This window comes from Lepidochelys kempii, chromosome 1, assembly GCF_965140265.1.
Source record: "Lepidochelys kempii isolate rLepKem1 chromosome 1, rLepKem1.hap2, whole genome shotgun sequence".
NCBI lineage: Eukaryota > Metazoa > Chordata > Testudines > Cheloniidae > Lepidochelys > Lepidochelys kempii.
In genome coordinates this window covers 271629147-271652256 of record NC_133256.1, presented here as the reverse complement: position 1 = coordinate 271652256, position 23110 = coordinate 271629147, and the positions used below count along the sequence as shown (strand labels likewise).

The following is a 23110-nucleotide window of genomic DNA, read 5'->3' as shown; positions in this document are numbered from 1 at the left end:
TAAAGGGCCCAGGGCTCCCCTCTTCTACCACCCTGGCCCTTTAAATAGCCGCTGGAGCCCTGGGGAAGTGGCAGGGCTCCAGCAGCTATTTAAAGGACCAGGGCGGCAGAGACAGCTGGAGCCCCGGCCCTTTAAATAGCCCCGGAGCCCCCGCTACCCCAGGGCTCTGGGGGCTATTTAGAGGACCCGCGGCTCCCCTGCTTGTACCGCCCCGATCCTTTAAATAGCCGCCGGAGCCCTGGAGTAGCAGCGGCGGGGCTCCAGTGGCTATTTAAAGGGCCCAGGCGGTAGAAGCAGGGAAGTCCCAGGCCCTTTAAATAGCTGCCAGAGCCCTGCAGCCGCTACCCCAGGGCTCCAGCAGCAAAGTCTGGAGGCAATTTAAAGGGCCTGGGGCTCCAGCCACTGCTGGGAGGCCCAGACCCTTTAAATTGCCCCTGGGGAAGCCAGGCTGCCCCAGTACGGTGCATCGGCTCTTGCCGGTACGCCGTACTGGGGCATACCAGCTGACTTTCACCTCTGCCCACAGGGGAAAAGCCCTGAGAGTCAGAGCTCTATAGCAGGTGAGGCAACAGCTGAAAGCTGAGCCCAGATGGTACAGAACCCTTTTTCTCCATGTTGTCCTGGGACTATCGTCTAAGTTTATTACCAGCACCAGGTGGTGCTGACAGAGGTTACTGTCGGGGAGAGTTTCCGGGTGAAGGGGGCAGCTGCGTTGAGTGTCATCAGCATACTGTTGACATCTGAGTACATGGCATCTCACTATCTTTTGCACTGATTTCATGTAGATATTGAAAAGAGGAGATAATACGGATCACTATGTACAGCCTTTGGAGAGAAAGAGCAATACCCATCATGACACAGACCTCTGCTGGAGAGGAACAACTGGAGCCACTGAATGCTGAGCCCTGTACTCCTGCTATGTCATGTAGGTCATATACTATTCCAAAATAGGCTGAAGACTTTGAAAACTTATCCCCTATGCATCAATGACTCATGAGCGTCAACATCAAAATTACTATAAAACCAGATATCGGCTTCTCTTGTGTGTTACAGTCCCTGTCTTCCTTAAAATCCCTTCTTAAAATCCAATTTATATAAGCTTGCCTATAAACCACAGCTTTAATTAAATCTAAACCACCACCAAAACATACATCCCATGTAACTATATAATCTTTGTGTTCTCAGTGGTGTCCTATACTTTCTCCATCCTTTCCCTTTGTTTTCTCCTCTTCCTACCCTTTTGTTTATTTTGGCCCCAGTCACACAAACTACTTCATGTTGAAAGAAAAGGAGTACTTGTGGCACCTTAGAGACTAACAAATTTATTTGAGCATATGCTTTCATGAGCTACACCTCACTTCATCAGATGCATTCAGTGGAAAATACAGTGGGGAGATTTATATACATAGAGAACATGAAACAATGGGTGTTACCATACACACTTTTCTTTTTGCGAATACAGACTAACAGCAGCTACTCTGAATACTTCATGTTGATGGATCTTAACACCTATGAGGAGGCCCGGCGAAGTTGGTGAGGCTGTACATAGGAGCAAGGGGCCTGCTTACATGAAGCAGCATGCAGATCAGGACCTTACACTACATTTTTCTGGTTAGGGAATCTATGTTTTTATACCATTTCCATCACCTTGTTATCTGAGCATCAAACGCTCTGATATGTTCTTCAGTTCAAACATGTTTGGGCCAAATATGTTCTTCCAGTCCAAATATTTGGACTGGATAAAAAGTAGAAGAGTGTGACATAGAGCTAAGGAATAGTAAATGAAGTGCATGCCCAGTGTGCGGAATAGGGTACCTGTAAAAAGAAAGTATCTTATGCAATGTACAGCTGTGGCATATCATAATGCAAGCCTTACTGTTCAACACAATTGAGTTGAACATATTATCTTAATAAAAAAAAACTTACAAAATACACTTAAAATATTGAGGGAATAACTCTAGGAGTTGCGCTGAATTTACCCCAGTGTACATGAGATCAAAATTTGGCCCACAACTGTAACTGTTCAACCAATCTCTCTTCTCACTATTGCTTGTAGCACCTTTACTACTTTCTCTCAAGGATCATTACAACAACATACATGACAAACCACATCCATAGTTTAATTTCAGTTCCAAGGGCACACTATTCAATATAATCTTAAAGCAAATAAAATACAATAAGAAGCACATTTCACCACCTTTTTCCATTTTCCAATGGCTTTACAAACATTAGGGGTACTTGCTGTGATTCACTGAGGAGTGTTTCTGTCATTAGTTCAAAACTAACATTTCAGCAGAGGACACAAAGCTATTTTACAGAAGTTATAGTGAAACTAAACTATTTCCCATTTCAAGGCAAATGCAACAACATTAAGCAAAGAAAATGAATCTGTATACAGAGCATAATTTGCACTTTTGTAAAAAAAAATGAAATTAGCATTTGTGCTCAAGTGGTATTTTAAAATTATCTGATTTTAATTTGGTTAGACTACAGCTAACCTATTACGCTTATGTAATAACCAAAAATATTGAATTAACCATCCACAAATTTATTTCTAAACTTTTTTCGGTAAAGATATCTAGAACTTGTCTACACACAGGTTACACTAGTTTAACTAAAGAAAGGATGCAGTACTGATTTAAACTGGTGCAAGTTTGTGTATGACCATTCTACATTGACTTAAATCTGGTTTACATTGGTTTAGCTCATCTTGAGAGGCAAGCTAAACTCATGTAAAACAGATTTAATCTGGCACGTTCAGTGTGTCCGTGCACAAAGTTGCACCAGTTTAACTAAATAGGTGGAACATTGCACCTTGAATTAAACTGGTGCAACTTTGTTTAGAGCAAGCTGTAGATACCAATAAGAATGAAAAATGTAGACATAATTTCCTGTTCCTCTCTACAACTGTAATCTCCAGTAATATGTGAAGATATTTGTTTTCATCCATGCAAGCCACTAAAATCAAGTATTTAGTGTTTTCCTTCATGTGGCTTTTTACCAAAGTTAGTTACAGAACAGAATATACAGCTGTGCTGTACAGTATGTAAAACAAGGAAATTCAGTAAAATAAAAAATTCCTTAGCCATTTATAGAGTAAGGTGAATCACAAGCAATAGGCAGCATAGGCTAATAAAGAATAAGTTCTGTCGGACAAACCTGATTGCATTTTTTTTTTTATAAAATCACAAAATCAGTTACAGTAGAAGCATAGTGCATGTAATATATTTGGGTTTTAATAAAACATTTATTGCTGTCTCATGAAAACTCAATTAAAATTGGCTTAGATAAGAAATTAATGCAGTGGACAAAACCTGGCTTGATAACTATAAACAAGAGGCAACTCTAGACATGAATGACTATTGCTTCCATTGCTTTAGATTATGCTTATATGTATTACACTATATATGTGCCCATGGAAAGTGCAAGAATTATTCTAGACCCTGGTGGTTAGAACACTCACCTAGGATGTGAAAAGCCCAATTTCATGTCCCTGCTCTAATGACTTTATTTACACACAATGGAACAGCTTCAACAGGACAGACTGAGAAAGACCCACAACAGAATATTCCATAACCCAGTGGCTAGAGCATTATCTTGCCAAGTTCAAATCCCTTCTCCGCATCAGGCAGAGGGGGAAATTAAAGCTGGGTCTCCCATATCCCAGGAAAGTACCCTAACAGAAGGGCTAAAAGTTAAATGGCTGGTCTTCCTCCCCTCCCTTTGGCTTTTCTGAAAATGTCTGAAATTGAAACAAAAAACATTGGAGCAAAATGAACCAAAATATTTTGTTTTAACCCAACTTGACATTTTTTTTACTTCCCCAACGTGCAGAAAATTTTCAAAAAAAAATTGGTTTTGGTTGAACACAATACAATTTTTTCCCATGATTTTTCACGAGTGCCAGGACACTGAAAAATCCATTTTCCACCCAGTTCTACTTAAAAGGGAACATGGGAAGTGGTCATCGTGAAAGAGACCTAGAAGTGATATTGGAAAGCCAATAGATAACGTGATCTGACTAAAGAAGGCAGGGTGACTGAGGACTGTTCATACAATAGCAATTTCATCCTGGAGCCGGAAGGTAATAGTCTCTCTCTATGTGAGTCTGTAATATGCTTTCTGGGAACATCAGAGAGATAGTGACAAGCTGGAGAGAATTCAGAGAACAACAACAAAAATAAGGGCTGCAGAGCCTGTCTACAAGATAAAAAAAAAAAAGAGAGAACTAAATATGTATAGATAAAGCAAGAAAGTAAGGAGGGCAGGACATGAAACAGTCTACAAATATTTCAAGGGTATAAATACTGAGGATAATTATTTAGTGTAATATATATAAGCATAATCTGAAGCAATGGAATGAGGCTAAGAGAGAATATTTAAGACAAATCTCTCAAAATATTTCCTGACATCAAGATGAACTAGACTGTAGAACAGTCTCCCCAAGGGTATTGGTGGAAATTTAATTTAACTTTAAAAAAAAAAAATAAAAAAATAAAAAAAAAAAGAGTGAGACTGGCCAAAACCCTAGAAAGTACAGTGTATCAAATAATTCTCCATTGAGAGGGAGATTGACTAGAGAATCTTCCTTAATTAAAACAGTACCTAGTCAATTAGGTTAGAATATTAAGCATGTTCATTAATCGACTAATAATTTCTAAAGGAATATTAACCTTTGACAGAAATTTCCATTCAAATTTCCATTCTCAGCACTTTTTGAGTATTAATTATTAAAGGGAACTTGGTCTTCAAGTAGAGGATAATAGCTAAAGAAAATGAGGTATACAGAGGTTAGGTCATTTGCTGAAGATTACAGGGAAAAAGTATGGCAGAAAAAAATTACTAGAATCAATGTCTGCTGTCTCCTACTCCTAACCAAATGACTGTTATTCTACTGACCTCCATGAATTGGTTTGAAGAGATTAAACACAAAAATATTGTTACATACTATAGCTTTATAGTGTGTTTAATCCAGGGGTAGGCAACCTATGGCACACATGCCAAAGGAGGCATGCGAGCTGATTTTCAGTGGCACTCACACTGCCCGGGTCCTGGCCATGGGTCCCGGGGGCTCTGCTGCTGGCCTTGGGTACTGGCCGCTGGCCCCCTGCCAGCTGCGGTTCCATCGGCTGCCCCGCTCAGCCTGCTGCTGGCCCTGGGTCCCGGCCACCGGTCTGGGGGGCTCTGCTGCTGGCCCGGGGTCCCAGCCACTGGCCCGGGGCTCTGCAGCTGGCCCCATCCTGGGGCAGTGAGGGGTGCAGACGGGGCAAGAGGGGGCGCAGCTCAGCACCCCACCTTAAAAATAGTTCCAGTGCCACTGTACTGGAATATTTTTAAGTCCTGAAAAGCTGTTTACATCACTATCACACCATGTGGAACAGCGCACTGCATTTGACGTTGAGATTAAAATGTACATGCAAGAGCTGGAATCAGAATTTTCTGACAGATTTCAAGATTTCCAGAGACTTGGCCCAATGCTTTCTTTTTTAATTAAACCTGAAAAGTTCAATGAAGGCGACTTGGATTTGTCTGTATTTCAGTGGATTGGTGTTGAAGATTTCAAAATGCAGCTCATTCAGTTAAAAAGATCAGAATTGTGGGCATTAAAGTTTGGAGATCTGCGGAGTGCACGTGAAACTACCGAGAGAGATCATGGGGGCTTCTATTCTGACCTGCTGGACGTCCCTACCAGTGAAATTTAACTGTTTGAAGAAAATTGCGTTTGCAATGCTTTCACCATTTGGATCCACATACCTGTGTGAACAGGTATTTTCACACATGAAATCTGTCCTCTGTCCCTCTCAGAACCGGTTAACAACTGATCACTCAGAAGCCTGTGTGCAGCTTAAAGTATCCAAATATGTGCCAGACATTTGAAACTCAGCAAGGAAAAGTAAGGGCAAGGATCACACTAAACTGATAAGCTCTGCATTTTAATTTAATTTTAAATGAAGTTTCTTAAATATTTTAAAAATGTTATTTACTTTACATACAACAATAGTTTAGTTATATATTACAGACCTACAGAAAGAGACCTTCTAAAAATGTTAAAATGTATTACTGGCACGCGAAACCTTAAATTAGAGTGAATAAATGAATACTCGGCACACCGCTTCTGAAAAGTTTCAGAGTAGCAGCCGTGTTAGTCTGTATTCGCAAAAAGAAAAGGAGTACTTGTGGCACCTTAGAGACTAACCAATTTATTTGAGCATAAGCTTTCATGAGCTACAGCTCCGATGAAGTGAGCTGTAGCTCACGAAAGCTTACGCTCAAATAAATTGCTTAGTCTCTAAGGTGCCACTTCTGAAAGGTTGCCGACCCCTGGTTTAATCTGAAAATCTGATTTTTTGCTGGGTTGAAGTCCTCAAGGTAAAACAAACCAAGAAAATATTCTCTGATTTTTACTGCCACCTAGTGTGGATTAGTAGTCTGTTCACCTAAGGAAAATGCTGATTTAAAATTACGCAAAAAATTTAAATGTGCAACTGGATAAGCAAAACATATTCAAACTCATAATACAAACACAATACACTTAAATATAATAGAATATTACATTCAAGTTTGAACATCTTTTAAAAATGATGTACTAGCTCAACCTTCCATCAATTTAAAAACCTCGACTACTTACTGAGGATTCAATTAAAGCAGAAATACAGAAAGCTCAAAAAACACAACTTAGTCTCTTCCAGAGTGGTGCACATAATTTAGCATATTACACTACAACTGGATCTCTGAATAATTAAACCTGAAGCAAGCCTTGCTATCTCCCGATAAATAATACACAACTTATGTTTTCACAGAAAATCCATTAAAAACACATGGCATGAAAGACAAGAAGTCCCTTATGTTCAGAACATGTTTTTCCCGTTAAAAGTTTAACTGTAAATCTAAGCCAGTTTTGTATTGTGCAGATTTTAATCTAGTCTTTTTGTCCAGTGTTTCCCACTACAACTCTAGATTAACAACTAGATAATTATGATGTTAATTACTAGGCACCTATAGCTGTTTATTTGGTTACTCCCAGTGCCCATATGTATTCCATAGCATAATTGTATTCCATTCCACCAAATTCCATGGCAAGAATGCCTGAATTCTACAGTACTGTTAAATTATTCTGTAGTCCAAACACTCGTTTCTCATCCAATTATGCCTTGAAAAACATTCAATGGCAATTTAGGGATTTACGATATTCAGATGCAAAATAAGTCAATGCTTATTTTCAAGTCCGGTAACGCAGCTCCAATTTGTGGGCCTCAGCTTCTGCAGAGCCATCTATTAGGTGGCCTGGCTCAGAACCTTCTTGTCCCCATTTATGCCAAGGAAGAGAGTAGTTTGCAGCTGACTTCAACAACTCACTTCTCTAGGCCTTGACTTCTGTTTTGCTCTCTAGGTAGCTCAAAATATATATCTGATTTTCTCTGCTCACAGGCTGTCAACTGGACTCCAACTCTGGCTCCCTAACTTCCTGGCTCCATGGACCTATAGTCTGATCTATTATGAGAAATTCTTAAATTGTTTAGTGTATGAACATGAAGGGAGTGTGACCTGTAATCCAAATAATTCCTCCTTGTGGGGAAGATAGGTAGCAAGACAGAGCTATAACCAGGTGCCAGGTTATGGAGACAGAAAATAAAATATCAGATGCTTGCATCAACCAAAATGGTAAATTTTATGTGTAGTGGGATGGTCACCCGCTCCGGCCCTGAAGGGGTTAAAGCAGCCCTGTGAAAGGGCTACCCAGGGGAACCAATATGCTAGGCTGATTGGGGAGGCAGCCACAGTTGGGGCCACGCCTCAGTCAGGCCACAGCTAGCCCTATAAAAGGGCTGCTAGCTAGGTGTTCAGGCAGGACTCTTCCTCCAGCTTCAGAGGGAGAAGGACCTAGCTGCCTGGGAGCTGAGGGTGCAGGCAACTGAGCAGGGCTGGGGAAAGGTGAGAGGAGCAGGAGAGCTCCTGCTTGGCAGCGCTGCAGGCCTTGTCAAAGACCAAACCAGGTACTGGGGTTGCAGAGGCTGCAGCCCCAGGGTTAGGCAAAGGCAGCAGGTACAAACCCCCCTTTGCCAATGATGAATGGCTTGTATGCTGCAGTCTGCCTCAGTGTGCAGGGGCTAGATGGTGACTAGCAGTAGCCATAGGGTGAGGTGAGGTGGTGATAGAGGGTTGGGGGTTCCCCTGGATGGGGAGACCCAGAGAGTGTGTATTGTGAGGGGGCAGCACCCCAAGATAAAGGAGCACTGGGGTCTGAGAGGGACATGGGGACCTGAGGCAAGCTGGACACTGGCCTGCAGAGGGTGCTCCAGGCTGCAAGAGCTAATTCCCTGGACAACCAGTAGGAGGTGCTGTAGCGGTGAGTCCTGCATTGCTACATATGGCATATCTGAAAAATGCCAATATCTGCAGCTACACAACCAGGAGGTCTTGATTAAAATGAATGGGACAATTCAGAGCTATTATTTCAGGTCCTTGTTAACACAGGAAGACAACACTGGATCTATTTACACTCTAGACATTCTCAAGACTACAACAGCAACTATGGGTATGTCTACACTGTCTTAAAAAACCTGTGCCACTGAGTCTCAGAGGCAGAGTCAGCTGACTCAGGCTTGTGCAGCTTGGGCTGAGCCACATCTCCTTCACAGGATCTCAGTGCCCAGACTCCAGCCCAAGCCTGAACATCTACACTGTACTGTTATAGCCCCACAGCTGAGCCAGCTTACCCTGGTCAGCCATGGGTCTTTTATCACATTGTAGACATATTCTTTAGAGGCCTTACAGAGTGTGTGCATGGGTTTTTTTGTTTGTTTGAAATGAAAGTTTACATTTGAGAACTGCAGAATACTTGGAGCTCTGGTTACTCCTAAATGATGATGATTTATTGAATCGTAAAGTTTTTATAAGCTATAAAGATGGAATTTGGTGCTGTGCATTAAAACACATAATGGATCTGAATTTTAAGCAGGACTGGATAAATTCCTTACTAGTTGTGATCATGTATTATACTAGCTACAAGTTAAGCTTTAAAAAGTGGAGTGATCACCTGGAAGATTCAGAAAGATACCTTCACTAGTGCCATCATTGTGTACAACATTATACAAGCATCAAGATGCAGTTAGGATGTACTCACACCTTCCCTGGAAGCTTCAGGTTTGTCATTATAGGAGGTTCAATACCACAAGATGAACCACTTATAGAAGTCCCTGAGGTTTATAAGTTGTGCAACAAATTATTTTATGAACATGTCTGATTTCAGTGTTCTTTGATTCCCACATATACAGTCATTCAGTCTTAGGGTATATCTATACTAGAGTGACTGCACCGGCACAGCTATGGCTCTGCAGTGGTGCTGCTGTAGTGTAGACCCTTCCTACATTGACAGAAGGGGGTTTTCTGTACATATAGGTATTCCGTTGACATGGATACCTCGTTTCAGAGAGGTGGAAGAATTCTACCATCAACCTAGATGCATCTACAGTGGAGGTTAGGTCAACCTAACTACATCACACAAGGCATGGAATTTTTCACAGCTCTTAGCACTGTAGTTAGATCCATCTAATTCTTAGGTGTAGGCCAGGCCTTAGTGTTCATATATTTTTCCTAAGGCAATTAAATAGTTTTCATTCCTGCTATGGAGGTGTGTAGGTCTCTTTCTTGACTATTTTGTAGTAATATATTCAACCCTTCTTGAATATTGCTAGACTGCATTTCTGTCTCTGTAAAGGCTTGAAAGGTCATGCATTCTTTTATTACTGCCACTTAAAATGTATTTGTGGTTTCACCCTTACTGCTTGTTTACATTCTAATGAATACAAAACGCAGCTCCTGGGGCCTCTTAATGTGGTACAATGCCAAGCATCACTGGCTTCATTTTAAATATAAATAAGCCTTAGATTTAGTTAAGGACAAACTTCTCCACCTGCCATTCCCCATAAGATATCATTTGTTGTTTGTCAAAGCTAAGCAGCTCTGCATTTTGTTTAATGTCTCCATTTACCTGTGCACCGGAGACATGAGTTACTAGAAGGATTAAGTATCCTAACCAGATTGTCCTACAGCTGAAATAAACTACATACCCCTATTTGAAGGGGAGTGGGGCAGAGGATGACCGGGCTATTTCAGGGAGAAAAAATGAATTATGAACAAAAAGAGTGTAGTTATAATCTGAAAAGTGACTCTAAAATGGCATAATGAGACAGGGGATGATGTATCTTCCAGGTCAAGTTTACTCAGTTTAGAAAACTTTTTTCTTAGCCATGCAAACTGAACATGGGATATGAAAGTCAATTTGCATTATTACTAGTGCGTGAGCAGTGAACCCTAACCAACTGAGGTGCTTCAATTACACAATTAATTGTACCTGCTATATAATGCACCTCACTTGGAGGCAAGGCTTACTGGTTATGCATACTCAGAAAGGGACAGCTTGACTTTCAAATCTTCAACTTAGTTTGCAAGTCTGAATGTTCTTAAACCACTTCATTTCACATATAAAATGAGTGCACTGGGTCTGGAAACTTTCAGAGATGGTAAATGCTTTTATTAACAAATGCTACCTCAGATTTAGCTATTAACTGGTCATTCAAAATTTTAAGGCAACCTCCTGCTATCATTGGAATTATTGTTTGCTGCTCTGATGATTCATCAAAGACCATTTATATCCTATGAGACAGCTGGAGAGAAGTTACTGTATCTCTATTATTTATTGGTGACTTAACTTTTTTTAAATTTTGCTGACTGAGTAGGACATTAAATGGAGGACTTAAATCACAGAACCAACAACAAATTGCCAAAGTCATTATTGGTCACCTACATATTGTTGCTGACTGAGTTTGTCACATTTTTTGTCTTACCACGTTAAGACCACTGCTTTTTAATATGACAATCTACAGCTAGAAAAACTACCTGTGGAAAAGAAGAGTGAGGGGTGATTTGATAGCAGCCTTCAACTACCTGAAGGGGGGTTCCAAAAAGGATGGAACTGGGCTGTTCTCAGTGGTGGCAGATGGCAGAAGCAGCTGGGGAGGTCTAGGTTGAATATTAGGAAAAACTATTTTACTAGGAGGGTGGTGAAGCACTGGAATGGGTTACCTAGGGAGGTGGTGGAATCTCTAGCCTTAGAGGTTTTTAAGGCAGGCTTGACAACACCCTAGCTGGGATGATATAGTTGGGGTTGGTCATACTTTGAGCAGGGGGTTGGCCTAGATGACCTCCTGAGGTCTCTTCCAACTCTAATCTTCTATGATTCTACCTGATTATAAACATGAGGTCCAACAAAGTGAAGTACCACAACCTTTCAAGTATAGTTAGTGCTAATGAGAAATGCCAAGGGATAGCATTCTGCACTTACTTGCTCACAAGAACACAGAGCTTGTATCCAAAATATAGACCCAAATCTTCCTCACTAGGATCAAAAAATTTGCAGGGATAGGAAAAAATGGATCAAGCCATACCTGATCATTTACTTTAAACAATTCTAAATCTTTACAGTATACATTATTTTAGGTTTCATTAATGAGAGGAAATTTCTGAATTACAATCAAGTCTCATCCTCTTGTAGAAAATGAGGATATCTAACTTTTAGAAAGGCTAAAAGATATTTCAATACATTGTCTTTGTTTCTAAAAATGTTATATTCTTTGAAACAAAATAAAATGTTGATACAGATAATAAATGACAAGAGATTGCTTAGCACTGCATTATCTGTTGCCACACAGACCTCATCTCAATATAAATGGTATTTTGACAGCCAATGTTAGATAGAGAAACTGTAAATATTATTGTGTGTAATCCTGGAACTTACGTCAATTGACTGAGATTTCCCATCATGGGAATGAGGTGATCTTGGATAAATATCAAGAAGGTGAGGTGGGTCATCAGTATGTATTCTTCTAATATGATGTTTAAGAACTTCCTTGTAGCTAAATGTATCAAAATTGGTCTTCCACAGCAATACCTGTAAATCAACCATCAACCTTATTAAAACGGAACATTTTTTCTAAGGAAAATGACTATTCAAAAGGAAAACTACAAGAACTTGATTTTCAAAAAGTAATGTTGCAAATTTACTGCTCTCTAAATTGCAATACAATAGCTATATGCAATTTCCATAAAGAACTTACAATTTCATTTTAAAGGCAAAACACTGTTTAAAATAAAGGTTCAATAGCATGAATTCTATGCTTGCAGAAAAAGAAATGTTAATGAATTATAGCATATCCTCCAGTCCCCACCCTGATTCTAATAGATTAAAGGATAAAACAGGGTAACATACTGAACTAGAAAATGAAGGATTGTTAAATAAGATTGAGTTCTGATACAGCTATGTTTTAGTAATTTGTAATTATGAATAATGAATTATAGATAACACTTAATTCAAGCCCTTGCCTGGCATGAGTGTGGTTTTGTCTATTCTTTTGACATAAAATTGCTGAATTGTTAAAGATGTATTTGCTGTCAAGATAAGTAATGTGTTGGAAGATGAAAGTAAGATATACAATCATGTAATGATTGATAAACCCCTTTTCTGGGAAGATCCAGGAACAGGGTGACACTTTTGCAGGTTCTGGATCATATTGTTCTGAATCAGGAAAAATTCAGAAGTTGGGTAATGGAAGCTTACTCGTGTATAATGGATAGGTACATAAAACCTAAACAGGTGATGTGCTAAAGACCAGTTGGATAAAATGAAGTAACTTGGAAGGTAGAAAGGTACAAAAGACCTAAGTGAACAAGAAAAATTCTTGTTTAAAGATTTTTTTCTAAAAGATATGCTCATCTTGATTTTTAAAATTGACAGTGATGGAGAATCCACCACCATCTTTGGTAAATTGTTCCAATAGTTAATTCCATCACAGTTAAGAAAAATTCAGACTAAACGAAGTGAAATTTTTTAGCTTCAACTTCCAATCATTCAATCTTGTAATATGGATCTGTGCTATACTGAAGAACCCTCTATTATCAAATTTGTATTCCCCACGTAAATACTTATTGACTATTGTCAAGTCACTCAACCTTCTTTTTGATAAACCAAACAGATTGAGCTCCTTAAGTCTTTTCTTATAAACGCTTTTCCAATCCTTCAGTCAGTAGATGGCTCTTCTCTGAGCCCTCAGATTTTTTCAAAATCCTTCTTGAATTGTGGACGCCAGAACTGGTCAATAGTTTATCAGCAGTCCCACCCAAGCCAAATATGAAGGAAACAGAGCCGCTCTGTTCCTATTCAATATCCCCTCATTCATGCATCCAAGAATTGTGCAAGCCTTTTGGCCAAAGCATCATACTAGTAACCCAGGTTCACCTGATTATCCACCATGATTCTAAGTCCTTTTCAGATTCACTCTCTCTCAGGGTAGAGGCCCCCATTTTTTGTTTCTACGTGACCTTACATTTGGCCATACTGAAATGCATTTTTGATTTGTGTCCAGTTTTCCAAGCAATCCAGATCACCTGTATCTGTGACCTGTCCTCTTCATCATTTACCACATGCCTAATCTGTGTAACCTGTACATTTTATTTGTAGGATTTTGTTTTCTTACAAATCATTGATAAAAATTAAATAGCTTAGGGCCAAGAATCAATCCCTACAAATCCCCACTAGAAACACAGCTCAGATGATTCCCCATTTACAGTTACATTTTGAGACCTAGTTTTTAATCTATTTAACATGGGCCATGTTAATTGTATATTCTAGGTTTTTTAAATTAAAACATCATGCAGTACCAAATCAAATGTCTGTTTCCTTTTAATTTCTTTAGTGGAAGGACTCCATATAGAACTATTTTTGGCTTGAGTGAGACATTGTTTCAAGTGGGGTTTAGATATTAGCATGAGTGATAGATCAGTTGACCAAAAAGAATGAGATCACAAGAAAGGAGGATTGTTTGTATTAAACATGCAATGACCCTTGAGATACCAGTGTTATCTTATTTAATGTTTAGGCTCAAGTAACAGAAATGAAGAAAACATGGTCAATTAGGTGCCAGGTGCAGTGTTCAGCCCAAAAATTCCTTCCTTTGGCTTTAGCTAAAGTCCAATTACCAGCAATGACATCACTTGTTTGTTATAGTATATAAAAGCAGGGTTCTTTAGAAATGAATGTGTTCATAAGAGCTCTTCCTTACCTTCTCATTTGGTGTGATTCCAGAGGGGTATCACCCAGAGCCTGATCCTGTTCTAAGTATTTTAGCCAATGCTTATAACTGAATTGTTAGTAGAATACAGAGTATAAGTACATATATAGTTATTTTTGGATGTAACCAACAACAAATGGACTCTGGAGTACAAAAGAAATTTTTGTGTGGAAAAAATCCTGGCAAACCTTGATAAATCTGTTAGGGGAACTTATTTCCAACATGCCAGTTTGAACAAAAGTTGACAATTATGTAGCCTCTCTCCAAATTAAGAAAGATATCGAAGACACAATATAGTGCACTGTTCACATGTTCATTTTATAGCTGCTTGACTAGCTACTCAAAAGTTATTTGTTGCAGTCATTACAGAACACTAGGGAAACATTACTTAAAATGTTTGTGGGGAGGAAATTACAATATCTGTGTATAGTAGGGAAAAAAAGGGTTGATGGAAATTCAGTAATGTTGACTACTCCCATGACTGGGGGCTTTCACAGAACATGCTCTTATCAGAGGCAGATAAGGTACAGAGAATGTGCTCATCCCTTTAGTCTTACAAGAATTAATAAGTAGTTTTTGGGCAGTTCAATCTTTACTCCATTCCCAAATAACTGGATTGTTATTGTTACTTTTGACTCAATCTGCATTATAAGATTTTTTCAAGTCTCACCTCTTCCATGCTGCTGCTTGAGTGGAAACCTAAAGTTGTTAACTGTACAAAACATCTGAAACTCTTCTCCTAGAAGGTTACACATTCCCTGTGAAATTGTTCCATCATGGCCTCTTGGGGTGGCCTCTCAAGGGGCCTCAGCTTCACCTAACTGTCCTCCCCACCTTAACTTGCTGTCAGTGAGATCAGTGTTTGGACCCTTACATTCCTTAAAGCCTGTCACTTCCTAGGTGTGTCTCTCTGCTAGTCTCCTGGCTGTTTTCTTGTAGGCAGCCTGGTGCAAGGTACCCAAGCCTTTCTGCCTCCCCTTCTTTCTCTGCCCTCTTATCTTTATAGCAGACCCTATTTCCTTTATTGATTGCAGCTGTGGGTGCCTCCCTCCATCATTGGCAGGTCTGGCAGCTGCAAGGGTTGTGAAAAATGAAAGATTCCATGGTTGGTTGTGCCAAACTTTAAAGATGAAGATATACTAATATAAACTGTAGCAAAAAACACCACGCACCAAGAAAATGATCTCCAGATAGAATTATGATTGGGAAAAGGAAGAGAGCTCTTTGAAAGGTAAATAAAGGGGTAAAATAGGTTGGACAGCAAGACTTTATACATTTTAGAAAGCAATAGCCAACATGATATGGAGTATATTACTATGGAAAATCTTCACAAAAATGCCATGTAATAACAATACCCCCAAAATCAAAAAGCATGTGTTATGCAGGATTCTCTTGCATTAAATTAAGTTCTCCCTTAAAAACTGAAAATATCTACGATGCAGTGACTTATGCAAAAGTTAAAAAATATTTTTTAAAAAACTTTAAGAACAACAAGAGATGCCAATACTATACCATATAATAGCTTGAAGACAGCTATAAAGAAAACACACTGGGGGGAGAGAGAGGGAAGTAGGATTTCAAGATAATGTACAAAAGCAGCACTCAATCGTGCTCCTTAAGCATTTTGGAAGGAAGGAAAAAATTCAAAAACAAATTCAAATTAACCTCTATATAGACTGGAAATGTAAGCAAGTGACAGCTGATTGAGTTTTATCTATTCCATGTAATCTGACAAAATCCACTTCATAATAAATTCTGGAGCACATTTTTGGTCTAATGTTTTTACATAAAGTAGCTTTTTCAACAGATGCCAAATGTTACTACATTTGTAACTAGAGCTAAGGCATTACTACAAGGAAATCTGTGTCCTTTATGTCCATTATCTGTGCAACTAACTGTAGCTATTTACTAAAGTCTTAATTACCTCAAGACATCCCCTAAAATGAATACATTTAGTGTAGAGATAAGAGAAGGACTTTAGCAGTTCCATAAAGTTGAGTTGAGATTTCAACTTAGCCCAGGAATTAAACTCTTGTAACAATTATAGAGGGGTCACTGGCTGGCCAGTGCGCCCTTCCATTGCTGAGCATAGCTTAGCAGTCACTTTGTCTCTGGTGCCCCATCCTTGCTCACTCTGAGCCTGAGGTGGCTTGCTCCCCTTTTCATGACTCAGCCCTCTGATCAGGTCATCTATAGTCCTATCCCTTCCAGGGTAATAAAGACTCCAATAAACCAGAAGTCTATTGACTTGGAAGCCTCACTGTAGGGTTGATAACTTTGGAGGATCAGTGGGGGAACCCAGGCCTTCCCTCTTGTCTGGGTTCTGGCCCAAGGACTCTATGAAGCAGCTAGAGTGCTTCTATAGACTCCCTGCTGTTTCTCTGTGCTACTTCCTGCTGTCTGGTTGATGCTGGCTGATGAAAGAGTGCTGCATGCTGCCAGAGAGCCCCAGGGGACTCTCCCTTTGAGTTCTCTGGCTGCATGCAGCCCCTTGCACCATGAGCCTTCTCCAACTGTTTGGGAAGTCTCTTTAAATTTCTTTTCTTTTTCCATGGAGTTCTCCTCCCTGTTCTCTTCTCTTTTATTCTGGAGGCTCTTCTCTCCAAGAACAGCCATTTATCTCAGCTGTTGGTGGTCAGCTTAGTCATAGCTCTGGAAGTAACCGTTCTGCCCATTCACCCCTTCCTGGCTGTTACAGTGGAGGATTTATATCCCCCTCACTGAATACTATATCCTTTGGAGAACAGCACTTATTCTTTTTAGTAAGAAACACGCTTCTCAGAATTTCCACGTAAATCTGTTAGTTTATGAATTATAATTTTACAATGATCCCTTTAAGAATTTTTTGCTAACTCTGTTTTGGCTCCTTAATGCAAATAAAATTCCTATCAGACTTCAGATCTGATAGATAGAAGCAACATCTCTGGTACTTTGCATCTGATTGTACTTGAGGAGTCAGACAGTGGTGTCTTCTTTCTAATACCAGCCGCGTTTTTAGTTTGAACTTTATTCCTTCAAGCTGTGTTTTCTATTAGTTGTTGAGTAAAATTCCACCCTTTTTTTCCCCCCAACAAAATATGAAACATGTTTGTAGTACACTCCGGGGAGTTAACTTCCACAAAGCTGTTCTCTGCACCTACATCATGGGCTCCCAAAACATATTTTGTTGTTTTTTGTTGCCACATAATACTGAGGATGCATTTTACAGACTACAGTTCTAATCCAAGTGGTAGATTATTTCTTTCTCTATGTAAAGACCTGGAGAAGCAGCTCTAAGACCAGACATGGCAGAATTTCATAGTGACCAGATTTACCCACAGTGGCAATCTACTGCACCCATAGTCAGGATAAGGATTAATGATATGACTCGGTGGTTTAATAATTATTAAACTGATATTCTGCATGAAATCTAGTGTGTTTGCTAATTTAAACTGGCAGAACAATCTAAACAGATTTTGCCCTATCTCAGCCCAAATTTTCTAATATCTCATTAATTTGTGCACTAAGACTAGGTACCTTCCTCTAATTAGAAGGGGTAATGTAGCAAACAGAGCATGTATGTGGATAGGATAGGATACATCTTTTGTGCATCATCAAAATAATCATCTTTAGCCAAAGCACACTAGTAACAGCAAATTGCTTTCCTGCTGTGCACTTCTGAATTAAAGAGATTTGTTTGAATTACTGTATTATGATCCACATTTGTTTCCCTGAACTTGAATCATTACTCATGGTGTCTTTCTTATGATATGGGACTCCTAAAATACAAATGGAGTTTTTTACTGTAATACTCAGTTGGAACTGGTGAATGTAAAAATGTAATTTTATTGCACAAAACAAAAATAGTATAAGATATCACAAATTAAACATATATAAGCCTACCTAGAAACAATTACTAAAAACATGCAAAATGGATCAAATAAGTCCACTGTAATTCTTATGGTTTCAGAACACTAACTCATTCACTCACTATAATAAATACTGGAAGAATTGTTTTATATAGAACATGAAGTTTTTAAACAAACCTGTGCATCAGCTCCACCTGATGCAAATTTTTCCCCACCTTTGGAAAAGGCCACAGAAAGCACAGGTCCCTGTAAAATTAAAAGAAAGTTCAGTCATGTGCTAAAATTTTTTTCTATTAGTCTCTCTCTTTACATTGAAATACAGAGAGCCATTTCTTGTTCAACAGAATTCCAACAACTTTCTAATGCTAATGAATAAGAAAGTGGATGAAGTAATATTTTTACTGGACCACCTTCTGTTCGTGAAAGAGACAAGCTTTCAAACTTTCTGAAGAGGAAGAGCTCTGTACAGCTTGAAAACTGGTCTCTTTCTCCAACAGAAATTGGTTCACTAAAAGATATTACCTCACCCACATTGTCGCTCCAATATCCTGGGACTAACATGAGTATAACAACACTGCAAACAACTAATGAGAAATAGTCCAACTGCAATGATGATTTCTACAAAATTAAAGTTGAGTGAAAAATGAATACTACAAATCACAGGAAAATATTAGGTCATGATTATTGGTGTATTACTTATTGTTCTAAACATAATCTTTCCTATATCTATTTTACTTTATATTTACTTTACTATATATTTGATATTTTTATCATAAATAATTCAATCAGAAAGTGGGGCTTGCTGCATATTAGGGAGGAAGAGAAAAGGAAAGTGGTGATAGGAGGTTCCTGTTAAGATTACCACACACTCCACCATTAACTACAGAAGGTTTATACAGCACATGTACTTATCTAGCAGATGATTAGTTGTTCACATGAAAATTATTGAACATTGCCCTCTTGATTTCAGATATTCAGTATGAAAACAGTTACCCAGCATTAAGCACATTGACTGTCACTTAAGGTTATGCAATTTCTGTCAACTTGTGACCAGCCACATTACTGCAAGACTTTGTTTTTCCATTGAAAATGTCATGCATTGGCAAATAACTGCCATCATTAGTGCACCATGTAAGTGTATTATTTTTCCTCTAATGAAGTCATTAAACATATCAATATGATAAAATCTACTCACATTTCAGTTAAAAAAGAACTACTACAGTACTGCTATACCTTGTGTCCATGAAGCGTATATATAAGTCTTCCTTCTAAGAGATCCATAATTTTAAGGGTACCATCAGTAGAGGCAGTGATGATATAGTTACCAGAAGGATGGAATGATACACAATTAACTCCTGCTCTGTGAACTAATTCACAAGAGACAAAATTCAGACATTGAAACTAACTATTGGAAGTAAAATCGACATTTCCTGTAGTAGTTGCTTTCTAGTGCCCAAAACAATAATCAACTCCCAATATTACTGGGAGAAAAGAAAAACAAATGTAAAAGAAAGCAGTTACCCAGTTCCATGCTAATACACCAGAAAAATTATAAAACGAAGAAAAATTGTGAGATGTTAAAGTAATTAATGCTTTTATTGAAATAAAGGATGCAGACTTGTTTGCTTTCCAGTTACCAGGGGGAATTAATTTAAAATTGATAAAGATATTAATTTAACAAAGAAAAAATATCCAAGTATAATTGCAGTTTATAGTAATCATAATCCATTGATTACAAAAAAGCATTTATGGTGTATGAGGAGATTTGTTGACATGTATTAAATTTATAAAGAGACAAAGAATTCAGACACTAACATATAGCACAGAGGTTCTCAAACGGGGGGTCGTGACCCCCCAGGGGATCACAAGGTTATTACGTGGGGGGTCGTGAGCTGTCAGTCTCCACTGCCAATCCTGCTTTGCCTCCAGCATCTATAATTGTGTTAAATATATATTTAAAAAGTGTTTTGAATTTATAAAGGGGGGGAGGAGTGTCTACACACATAGGCTTGCTGTGTGAAAGGGGTCACCAATACAAAAGTTTGAGAACCACTAATATAGCATGTTAAAAATCATGATATTAAAGAGTTTGACAAACCAAAAAATATAAAGCAATTCAAAGCAAAGACTATTCTCTGTGATTAATTTCATACTGTTAAATCTAAACTCCTTATGATCATGTACCAGTGAGTGTGTTTTCTGGTACCTAGACCCAATAACATGAGCTTAGGATGAAAAGCAAGCCTTAGCATTGAATGTCCCATCTTTTATTGGCCAAACTCAGATGGGTAAGCTGACTTTCACAGCATGTGGCTTTTTAAAATAAAACAAATATGAATTCTTAAGATTATAGCAACTTCTCAGAGGCTGTAAAATTAAAGGACAGTTTCAAAGGGACCAACTTGAAATACGTTGCAGTTTTTTAACTCAAATGGCATTCTTCTGAAAGCTAAAAATGTTGACAAAAAGTAATATTGAGTCACTAAAACATATAGAAAAGACATATTTAATAAATATTAAATGTTTACATTGTTTTCTGTATTGTCAGTTTCTGTTCTTGGAGAAGAGGGACTGAGTCACATTAATCACACTGTCACATCCTGATGTAGCAAAATACTTCAGCACAGAGCTAACTTCAGTGGGACTATGCACAGGCTTGAAGTTAAACATATGCTTAAACATGTGCTTCACTGGATCAGGGCCCTAGTCAATCAGGTCCGGATCTTCTGAGGTGCAGAGCACATTCATCTCCTATTGACTTTCCTTGGATCCTAGGGACTTTAAACTAACTGCATCAGGACAATCAGCACATTGTAAGACCTGCCCATTACTGAGTGGCAACAGGCACTGAATGGAGCCCATCCTCCTATTCGGTCATAAGGATGGTGTCCCAGGCATAAAAAACAGATTAAGAATCTCCTTTCCTTGCCCCAATAAACAAACAAAGTATTACACTAACTACAGCTCTTTTTAATCATTTTTAAAACGTGGCTATTTAGTGGAATATATTAGTCTTTGCTACAAGCTAAGGGCTTGGAGAATTTCAATATACAAATGGGTAGCAGCTATTTTTAATAGTTACAAAAACAGAAAAAAAGTGGTTTAATACGAAACTCCACTCCCCCCAAAATGTCTTTGGGCAGTCATGCCACTATAAAAAGTTCAAAATGATTATTTTTAAGGAAAAATTGTTTTTGGAGGAAGAGAGGGAGATGTCTATATCTTAGCTGTTTTCTAAACATTTGAAAATAGATTTGGGGCATGTCTACACTACAAAGTTAAGTCAACTTAAATGTAAGTCGACACCCAGCCACCGCAGTAAATAAGTCAGTCGGTTGTTTCCATGGAGTGTGTCCTCACTAGCAACGCTTGCACTGATGCACAGAGTAGTGCATCACGGGTAACTAGCCCACAGTTTAACTAGCTGCAGAGGGGTTGGGAAGGGCTTGCAACATCTCATGGGACCAAAACATTGTCACAGGGAGGAATGGGAACATGGCTTTGGCCTCCCATGATGCAGTTTCCTCCATCCCTCCTCTGATATCAGGGGCAAACAACCCATATTTTCTTGTATCTTTTTTTGAAACCCTGGCTTTGCCACACGTATGCAATAGCCCGAGAAGTAGGGACCCTGCTCAGCTGTGCACTCTTGTTGCGAGCATTACAAACACCTTGTGCCTTATCCTGCAGTATTTCCAGAGCTGAGACAGGAGCCACAGCGCGGAACACTGCAATGTCATTCAAGCAGCTCAGCTGAAAACCATTGAAAGAAACAATTCCTGGTTGCTTCTGGTAGTCACGCAGCAGCTGAACATAAGTGGAACACCGTTTCTGGTCCTGGGAAACAAGAACTGACTGGTGGGATGACATTGTTATGCGGCTATGAGATGATACGCAATCGCTACAGAACTTTCAAATGCAAAAGTCCACTTTCCAGGAATTTTGTGCAGAGCTTTCCCCAGCCCTGAAAAGCAGCAACACCAAAATGAGACATGCTCTGACCGTGAAGAAGTGAGTGGTGATCGCTCCGTGGAAGCTTACAACGCCAGACTGCTACTGGTCAGTGGGGAATCAATTCAGTGTTGCTAAATCCTCTGTGGGAGCTGTTGTGATCCAAGTGTGCAGCGCCATTAATCAACTTCTGCTAAGAAGGGTCATGACTGTGGGCAATGTGCAGGACATAGTGGATGGCTTTGCCATGGTGGGGCGATAGACGGAATGCATATCCTTATCTTGGCACCAGACCACTTAGCCAAAGAGTATATAAACCGTTAGGGATACTTTTCAATGGTGTTGCAAGTGTGGGTGGATCACAGGGGCCGTGTGACCATCATCAACATGGGATGGTCAGGAAAGGTGCATGACGTGTGCATCTATAGGAACACAAGTCTGTTCAGAAAGATGCAAACAGGAACTTTCTTTCCAGATTACAAAATAACTATGGATGACATTGAAATGCTAATACTGATCCTGGAAGACCCAGCCTACCCCTTGCTCCTATGGTTCATGAAGCCATACAGTGGTCACGTGGAGCAGTAAGGAATGGTTCAACAATAGGCAGAGCAAGTGCAGGCTGGTGGTGGAATGTGCCTTTGGCCATTTAAAGGGTTGCTGACACAGTCTGCTTACTAGGTTAGACCTCAGTGAAAGCAATATCCCTATTATTATCACTGCCTCCTGTGAGCTCCATAATATACCTGTGAGGCAAAGGGAGAGAAGTTTCTGCAGGGGTGGGGCATGGAGACAGATAAGTTCACAACTAATTTTGAGCACCCAGATACCAGGGCAAGAAGAAGAGCCCAGCAAGGAGCACTGCATCTCCAGGAGGATTTGAAAACCTGCTTCAGTAATGAGCCACAGTAATGTGCACTGCTTATCTGTGTTGTGCCTTCTCATACCATCCCATCAGTTGCATCAGTTTCCCTGTACTCCTCTCCCACTCCCAAGTCCCCACGATTGGAATAAATAAAGAGTATTTCATTCTTGAAACACTGATTTTTATTGCACAAGCATAAAGAAACAAAGACCAGGAATATAATTTAACCTTGGGCAAACAATGTGATAAAATTGGGAGGGAAGAAACCAAGTCAGCTTGTCTGTGAAAACGCAGTAGTCTTGCCCATCAAAAGTCTTTGT

General features: G+C 39.3%; 1 protein-coding gene across 8 annotated transcripts in view; it reads right to left on the bottom strand.

Moving 5' to 3' along the window:
* POC1B (POC1 centriolar protein B) overlaps nucleotides 1–23110 on the bottom strand; it is a 107173-nt gene that overhangs the window by 58402 nt on the left and 25661 nt on the right. For all 8 annotated transcript variants that reach the window (XR_012156721.1, XR_012156722.1, XM_073327575.1 and 5 more), the window contains 3 exons: nucleotides 19208–19341; nucleotides 18152–18220; nucleotides 11798–11950 (listed from right to left, as the gene is read on the bottom strand). Coding sequence is in view for 6 of the 8 variants with exons in the window: in XM_073327575.1 (XP_073183676.1) it covers nucleotides 11798–11950; nucleotides 18152–18220; nucleotides 19208–19341 (356 nt within the window). In the remaining 2 variants the exon portion in view is untranslated. The remainder of the gene's footprint in view (nucleotides 1–11797; nucleotides 11951–18151; nucleotides 18221–19207; nucleotides 19342–23110) is intronic.